This window comes from Fukomys damarensis, unplaced genomic scaffold (genome assembly GCF_012274545.1).
Source record: "Fukomys damarensis isolate Sample0158 unplaced genomic scaffold, DMR_v1.0_HiC HiC_scaffold_32, whole genome shotgun sequence".
In the NCBI taxonomy this organism is placed as follows: domain Eukaryota; kingdom Metazoa; phylum Chordata; class Mammalia; order Rodentia; family Bathyergidae; genus Fukomys; species Fukomys damarensis.
Genome location: NW_022900944.1, coordinates 30,878,678 through 30,887,457, shown reverse-complemented (window position 1 = coordinate 30,887,457; position 8,780 = coordinate 30,878,678). Strand labels below are relative to the sequence as shown.

General features: G+C 34.4%; 1 protein-coding gene across 5 annotated transcripts in view; it reads left to right on the top strand.

Moving 5' to 3' along the window:
* Terb1 (telomere repeat binding bouquet formation protein 1) overlaps positions 1-8,780 on the top strand; it is a 41,753-nt gene that overhangs the window by 5,396 nt on the left and 27,577 nt on the right. For all 5 annotated transcript variants that reach the window (XM_010612163.2, XM_010612165.2, XM_010612164.2 and 2 more), the window contains exons 4-7: positions 4,537-4,647; positions 4,836-4,964; positions 6,650-6,781; positions 8,665-8,725. In XM_010612163.2, coding sequence (XP_010610465.1) covers positions 4,537-4,647; positions 4,836-4,964; positions 6,650-6,781; positions 8,665-8,725 — 433 coding nt within the window. The remainder of the gene's footprint in view (positions 1-4,536; positions 4,648-4,835; positions 4,965-6,649; positions 6,782-8,664; positions 8,726-8,780) is intronic.

The window sequence follows — 8,780 nt, the reverse complement described above, 5'->3', positions numbered from 1 at the left end:
ACAAAAAAAAAAAAAAAAAAAGAAGGAAACATTTCAGGAAGGGGGAAGAGTCAAAAAATGTGATGTCTTGGAAATCAGAGCTTTAAGAGAATGTTTCATGAGAAAGAAATTGCATAAGAGTATCTGTACCATATCACAGATGGGACTGAATTATTCACTGGATTTTACATTTAGGATGTGATTCATTTTATTAACAGCTGGGCATAGTAGCACACAGCCTGTAATCTTAGCTACTTGGGAAACTGAGGGAGGAATATTGCACATTTAATGTCAGCCTGGGCAACTTACTAAGACCCTGTCTAAAGATAAAAAACTAATAGGGATGGGGCATTTAGCTCAGTGGTTCTGCCACGTGCCTCACAAGCTCAAGGACCCGAGTTTGATCCCTGGTACCAAAAAAAAGAAAGAAAAATAATATTGATGAAAATAAAAATGTTTCAGTATATAGCTAAGTGGTTTGATTTGCCTAGCATCTCCAATACTGAGGAAAAAAAGAGAGATTTAATAGAGATCAGCCAGATTGCAGTCCAGTATATTTAGATCCAAGTGGGAAATGAAGATCTGAAGACAGTATGGGTAGCTTAGTCTTTTAAGAAGTTTGACTAACCAGGGATCTAGCTCAGTGGTTCTGCTGCCTGCCTCTTACATGCAAGGACCGGAATTCAATCCCCAGTACCAAAACAAATAAAATAAAAAAAGAAATTTAACTAAAGGTGTATGATGGCAGTAGCTAGAGGGAATTTCCAAAGTCAAGGGAATCTTGGGGTTTTTTTTGTTTTGTTTTTAGTCAGGGTCTTGCTATATTGCCCCTGCTGACCTTGAACTGGCTTCAATGGATCGTTCTGCTTCAGCCTCCCAAGAAGAGGGGACTACAAGTGTCTGCTGTTGTGCCCAGCTTGTCAAGGAAGTCATAGAAGATTATAGAGACAAAGAATTTTTGAAGAGAGAATTAGAGATTCTGGAGAAGAAAAAGTTGAAGAAGGTGGAAAGACAGATAACTGTTGGTGATGCCTCCTCCATTTATCATGCTTCCGCCCTGTATCTCTTTCATTTTATATTTCTCTCATTCTCTTTCATTTTATATTTTAATTTGGTTTACCCCAAAACGTAGACCTTGAAACATGGATTTAGGTTTAAGTAGTTTCCAAGAGAAACGATTCTGGTACACATTAGCTTGGAAGTGAGGAACTGAGATAAGAAGGGAAAGGTAGACCAAAGAGTACATTATCATTATTATGGGTATTGGAGCTTAACCTTCCTAGGAAGCTGGGGAACTTAGATCCCTGGGTTATCCCAGCCAAAACGTGAAGGGTTTTTATCTGTCATCTCCCATCATTCATTCGTTTAGTAGCAGCTTGATGTGGTGTCTAATTGTGTGTGGTTTTGGTTTGTAGTTTCCTAATGAGTAATGCTGTTTATATTCTCATATACCTATTGGCAATTTATCTTCTTTGCAGAAATGTGCATTCAGAGTCTTTGTATACATTTTAATTAGATTGTCTTTTTTATTATTGAGTTTTAAGAGTTTAAATATTCTGAACATAATCTCTATTGGATATCTGATTTATAGATATTTTCTTCTAGACTAGGCACTTTTCACATTTGAATGGTATCTTTTAAAGCTTGACAGTTTAAATTTTTTTCTTTTTTGAGATAGTGTCTCACCATATAGTTCAGGCTGGTGTTGGAGTCATTGTGTAGCCCAGGCTGGCCTCCAACTCATCCTCCTTCCTCAGCTTCCTGAGTGCTGGAATTACCATGCCCATTTTAAATTTTTTATATGCCATCCAGAAGAGGTGTTATTAGGACTTATGTTGCAGTGTAAAGGGGAATAGAGCACTGATTGTTTTAAATTTTAAACCTAATTTATCAGATTTTCTTTTGTGGCTTAGACTTTTCGTATTGTATTTATTTTTGTTTGCTCTCTTCAGGACTTTTTTTTTTTGTACCTGGGATCAAACTCAGGACCTTGCACTTGTGAGGCAGGCGGCAGAACCACTGAGCTAAATCCCTGACCCCAGGAATTTGTTCCTTTACAAACTGAACTGGCTGCTCAGCCTAGAGATGACAAAACCAAAATGAAACATACTAGTTGTAGAGGTCAATAGGTGGTTTGGTTGGGAAGGGAAGGAGTATGATAGGAGATCTAAAAGTATGACAGGGAAGTACAGAAGGTTATAGAGAAGTACATAAAGAAGTTTTGTGCATCTTGTATTGTGCCTTAAATTGAAAACCACTATTTCTATCACAGTTTTCTTTGGCATGTTGTTGATGTTACTTATTGATAGCTAAGTAACATATTTAACACCATCATATAGTTTTTGTTAATGTATTAAGTGATCACTTGTCTGTTCTTTCCTCAAGACAACTTGGTAATAACTTTTGTACTATAGTTTTTCACCAACAAAATATTTCTTTGAAACAAATTTTGAGTTGAATTTGTTTCAAGAGGAAGACTAAACCTTGACTGATGATACATCTTAATTTCCTTTAATGTGTTTCTTTATATTATGTCTACCCTTCATCCTATATCTTTCAGAATTCTAAATGTTAATTCAAGCATTATGCCAAAGCCTACATATAACTTCGTTTAAATACTGTTTGCTGTTTTGTTACAATTTACATTTTGATAACTTTGACATATGTATATAGCTGTGCAAACATCAGGATAATCAAGATGGTGAATATATCCTCCTGTCCTTGAATAACCTTCCCTCTGTCCTTTCCTGGATGCTGTTTCCCCAAGCAACCACTGATCTATCTTCTTTTACCATAGACTAGTTTTTAATTTTTAAGTACATGCAATCATATAATATATACTTTTTTCTGTGGCTTCTTTCAGCATAGTTATTTTGAGACTTGTCTGTGTTACATGTATCAGTGGTTCTTTTTATTTATTAAGTAGTATTCCACTACATGGTTTAATGTATGATTAAACTTTAATATATGATTTCAACTTCTGTCATATATATAGTATTATCCAGGTTATCTGTTTACTTCTGAGTATTGATTTATAACTTTCAAGCAACTTGTCACCCATTTCATTGATCTATAGATACGAAGTTGTGTGTAATGCTGTTCTTTACCTTTTTTTGTTTTTTGTTGTTTGAGTCAGAATTTCACTATGTAGTTGAGACTGACCTGGAACTCATTATGTAGCCTAGGCTGGTCTCGAACTAACAGCGATCCTCCTGCCTTAGTCTCCCGAGTGCTGGGATTACAGGCATGCATCGACATCATCTCCAGCTTGTTTTTTACCTTTTGTATTATCTGTGGAATCTGTAATGATGCCATCTCTTTTATTCTTGATATTAGTAATTTGTATCTGTACATGTTTTTCCAAATCAGCCTGGCTACAGGTTTGTTAGTTTTCCTACTTTACTGATTTCAGGTTCATCTTTATAATTTTCCTTTCTTGATTACTTTGGGATTAATTTACTCTTTTTTCTTGTTCATTTGTTTTTTCTGTACTTGGGGTTTAACCTATGGGTGTCACTCTTTTGACCTTTTTAGTTTAGTTTTGTTTTTTTGAGACAGGGTCCTGCTATGTAGCCCAGGCTTGGCCATCCTCCTGCCTCAACCACCTGGGTGCTGAGATTACAGGTGTGTGCCACTACACCTGGCTTTTAGTTTTTGAGACTGGCTCTCAATAAATTGCCCATGCTGGCCTCAAACTTGTAATCTTCCTGCCTCAACCTGCCAAGTAGCTGGAATTACAGGTATGTGCACAGCATCAAGCTTTTCTCTAGTTTCCTAAGGTGAAAGCTGAAGTCACCAATTGAAACTCTTATTTTCTAATTTAAGTATTTAGTGCTATACATTTCCTCTAAAATACTGCTTTAATAGCATCTTACAAACTTAATACATTGTATTTTCATTCATTCCCTTCCTGCCTTCCTCCTTCTTTCCCTCCTTTCCTTCATCCCTCCCTCCTCCCCTCTTAACTGGTTGCCTGCCTAACTGCCTTCCTTCTTTCCTTCCTTTTTCAGTACTGGGGATTAAACCCAGGGCCTCTACACAGGGCTACATCCGCAGCCTTTTTCAAAATTATTTATTTTGAGATAGGGTCTTGGTAAGTTATGCACCACCACACCTGCTTCATTCAGTTCATTTCTAAATGGAAGATATTTAAACCAGTGTAGCCTTGCTTAAAGAGAATAATATTTATATTTACTATTCCTGTTTTATATGCAAGAGGAAAACCAAAGGACTATAAGAAGTTCATTTTAAATTCTTTTATTTAAAGAACATCTTTCTTTTCATACATCTTTATGGTTTGTTAGAGTATGAAAGTAATATTTTTTAAATGTCAGACATTCCAGTCAGGTGTGGTAGTGTATGCCTGTAATTCTAGCACCCAGGAGGCTGAGGCAGAATCATAAGTTTCAGGCCAGTCTGGGCCAAGTAGAAAATTCAAGGCCATCCCGAACTATATAGAAAAGAAATGAGTCAACATTGCAAAGACATGTAATTAGAAAGTGGATTTTTGATGGTTAGAAAACTTAGGCTTAAAATAATGAAATTTTTCTTCTTCAGAGGTGAAGACTGACCTGAACTTATTATTGGAGTGTCTAAAGTATCAAATGGACAACCCTTTATCACAAAAAGAAGCATTGGTCACTATTTGTTCAATTTGCCAACAAAACAGTAAGACATGATAGTGAATTTTTACCCATAATTCTAGTTTTTTAGTACTGTGATAAGTTAATTATGTATAGCTCTTTCTCTTCTCATTTACTGTTTATATTCTTCATTTTCTTTACTCTTGATAGAATAACCTATACACACACCAACACACATACAGATAATTTCTATTTTGTTTCCATACCTTACAGGTGATGCAAGTGTTTATTTTCGGGAAATTGGTGGTTTGATGTTTATAAAAAATCTTGCAAAGTCAAGTGGACACAGCATGGTAAAGGAAGCAGCCTTATTTACATTAGGAGCTGTTGCAGAAAAAAATGGTAAAATATAAAATTATGTTATCTTTTAAGCATGTATTGTACTTTACTCAAAAACTTTTTTTTCTTTCTTTTTTTTTTGAGACAGAGTCTTGCTATGTAGTACAGTCTGGCTTTGAACTTACTATGTAGCCCAGGCTGGTCTTGAACTTTCAGCAATCTTCCTACCTCAGTTTCCCAAGTGCTGCGATGTGTGCCACCATGCCCAGCTAATAATTTTAGAATTTAATAACTTTTTTATATATTTGAATAGTTTATCCAAGTACTTCTATCAAAAGATGAAGAGATCCACAACCAGCTTGTATACTTTGGGCATAGAAATTCATGTTGACAAGAACACTTTTCTACAATATACTTGAAATGAGGTTGAATTTAAACCATCAGTTTGTTAAACTAACTTTATATTTTTATATTTTCTTATTAAATATGTCTTCATCAACTTTTAAGAATCAAGTTCTATACTATAAATTGAGGATACAGGGAAAAATAATCAAGATGGTGTCTTTGAAAGAGGGTCTAATAACTGATTCTAGGCACTGGAGAGAAGGCCAATTATATTACTGTATTTAAAATATTATTTTTATTTTTTAGTGCTGAAGATTGAACCCAGGGCCTCTCACGTGTAAAAATATGCTCTACCAATGAGCCCCCAAATTAATTTTTATAAAATTATACTTCTTGCATGAGTATCACATACACAAAAAAAACTCACTGTTATATAGGTATCATTTTTTTAAAAAAACAAAAAACTTTGTCTCTCTTTTTTTCGTTTTTTTTTTTTTTTTTTTTTTTTTTTTTTTTTTTTTTTTTGCTTATTTGTTTGAGGGTCTCACTGTGATGCCCAGAAAGGCCTTAAACTTAAACTTGTAGTCTTCCTGCTTCAGCCTGCCAGGTAGCTGGTGTTACAGGCATGTGCCACCATACTTAGCTGAAAAGCATTTTATTGCTTAAAAAAAGTTTCAAAAATAGCATAAATGGTTTGTTCCTCTGTTTTCCAAAGCAGGTTTCTGAATTTTATTTTTCTTGCTCTGTTACTTATCCTTTTGAAATTTTTTGTCTGATTTTATTTTTTATTGGAAATTCTAGGGAAGTTTAATACATGTTTTAGAACCTAGATCAAGTAATTTTGTTTGTTTTTGTTTTTGTTTTTGAGTCAGAGTCTCACTGTGTAGTTGAGACTGACCTGGAGCTCACTATGTAGCCCAGGCTGGTCTCCAACTCACAGTGATCCTCCTGCCTCAGCCTCTGAGTGCTGGAATTATAGGCATGCGCCACCATGCCCAGCCTACATCAAGTATGTAGTTGAGAATGACCTGGAACTCACAGGATCCTCCTGCCTCAGCCTCCCCAAGTGCTGGGATTACAGGCGTGCGCCACCACACCTGGCTGAGTAGTTATGATTAAGATACCACTGCTTTGATCTGCTACTTAAACACATAGATTTTTTTTTTTTTTTTGTACCAGGGATCAAACTCAGGACCTTGTGCTTGCAAGTCAGGTGGTAGCACCACTGAGCTAAATCCCCGACCCTAGTTCATTAGAAATTTTGTTGCATTTCCAGTATGTGTCATTTAAATGAGATCTGATTGAGAACTATCTTGAGTTTGGCAACTTTGTATTTTATTCAGCATATTTTAAAATTGGTTTATGCTAATGCTTTGAAATTAAAATTATATTTTATATTTCAGTTTACTGTCAGCAAAGTTTGTGTACTTCAGAGTTATTTGAAGAATTAACCTTGTTCATATCTAGTGATGATTCAAACACAAATTTGAAAAGAATGTCTGTCTATGTTATTTTGGTTCTGGTTTCAAATAATCGTAAGTACATTTTCCTATGAATATTTAAAACATTTTAAATAATAAATTGTAATATTCATTATCAGTCTTTTTTCTGAAAGCCCTTATATTAATATCTTTTTTCAAATCTCCTTAACGTCTTAGAAATACTAGCTTTAGAAAAGGAATTAATAGCATGCATTTAATCACTTATGATTTATTTCAAAAAATAGTAAAGTGATTTACTTTAGGAATTTGAGATAATTTTAGATTTCTAGTAAAATTGTCAATATAGTATAGAATGTTCTCATATACCTCCTGCCCAGAATAACATTTATTTTATTGGTACATTTTAGATATACATAATGATAACATTCATCATAGGGATTTTGTACGTGCACTTGATATATCTTGCTTCTTCTTTTTATTCCTCTCCCCTCCCTTCAACCCCTCTTCCTCTCATTTACAAAAGCTTTATTTCCATTTCTTCTCTCTATTCTCTTTTTACTTCTTGACCCTTCCCTTTTTTATCTCTCCCCCATCCTTTGTTTCCCTTCCCATATGAACATTTTCTTCTCATTTCCCAATATCTGTTAAACATTTTGGTCTTTATTTACAATTTCAGTTTCTCACACCAGAGAAACAATGTGGTATTTTAAAATGTGTCTGATTCATTTCACTTAAGAGATGGTCTCTAGGAGCTGGGGATTTACCTCAGTAGCACTGCACCTGCCTTGCAAGTGCAAGGTCCTGTGTTCGATTCCCAGTACTGGCGGGGGGATACAGTCTCAAGGTGCATCCATTTAGCTAGAGATGTTTCAAGTTTATCCTTCTTGTGGTAGAGTAGTATGCTATTGTATTAAAAAAAATCTTTATCCATTCATCACTAACTCCTGAAAACAGCCCAAATGCCCATCAAGCAATAAATGGATAAAGTTTTGTTTGTTTGTTTGTTTTGGTACTGGGAGTCAAACTCAGGTCCTTGTGCTTGCAAGGCAGGTGGCAGAACCACTGAGCTAAATCCCCAGCACTATTTTAAAACATTGCTTTATTTAGTTAACTTGTTAGGTATTTTTATTTATTTTTTTAATTGAATTTATTGGTACATTCTAGGTAGACAGTACAGTTACATTCATTACTGGGATCTTGTACCTTTACATGCCAGGTCTTGGTTGTTAGGTATTTTTAAAAAAACAATATCCAGAGAGAACTTTTATAAGGGAATAATATATTTTTGGTGGGAATTTTTTTATTCATTAAGTCTATTGGTACATTTTAGGTATACAATATGATGACATTCATCATTGGGATTTGTACCTGTACGTGATAAGTCTTGGTTTCTATTTTTTCCCCATTTCCCTGTGCTCCCTTCATGATCTTCACTCCTCCCTATTTACAAAGACTTTGTTTCTGTGTTTTTCCTCTTCTCTTATTTGTTTCCTTTCCCTTTCTGTTAGGCACTTATTTAGTTAAGTTGTTAGGCATTTAATTGCATCTATATTTTATCTTTGCTATTTTGGAAAAACTAGAAAATATATTTATTTTTTTCTATTTTAGAGCATATTAAGAGAGAATCATAATGCAAAATAATTCATAATTTTAATAGGAAACTTGAATGTTGTCAGCCTCTAAGCATAGCATATTTTCATAATAATCTTGATTACAGATTTTTATCTCAATAATTGTGTTATGCTTTATAATACTTTTAAGTAATTTAAAAGATAATTGTTGAGGGCCAGGAATTTAGCTCAGTGATACCGCTGCTGCCTTGCAAGTGCAAGGTCCCAAATTCAATCCCCAGTATCAAAAAAAAAACAAAAAAAAAAACCCAGATAATTGTTTGTTAAAATACTACTTAAATGTTGCTTTACATTTACGCAAATTATTGCTAAATTATATTCACATAACATATGGCTTTTTTTAAGGAAGTGGACAAACACTTGTGAGAGAAACAGGTTGTATTACAATTTTGTCACAGTTGTTCAGGTAAGCAAATATAAATATCTTGTTGTTAATTACTCATTACTTAGGACCTTAATAT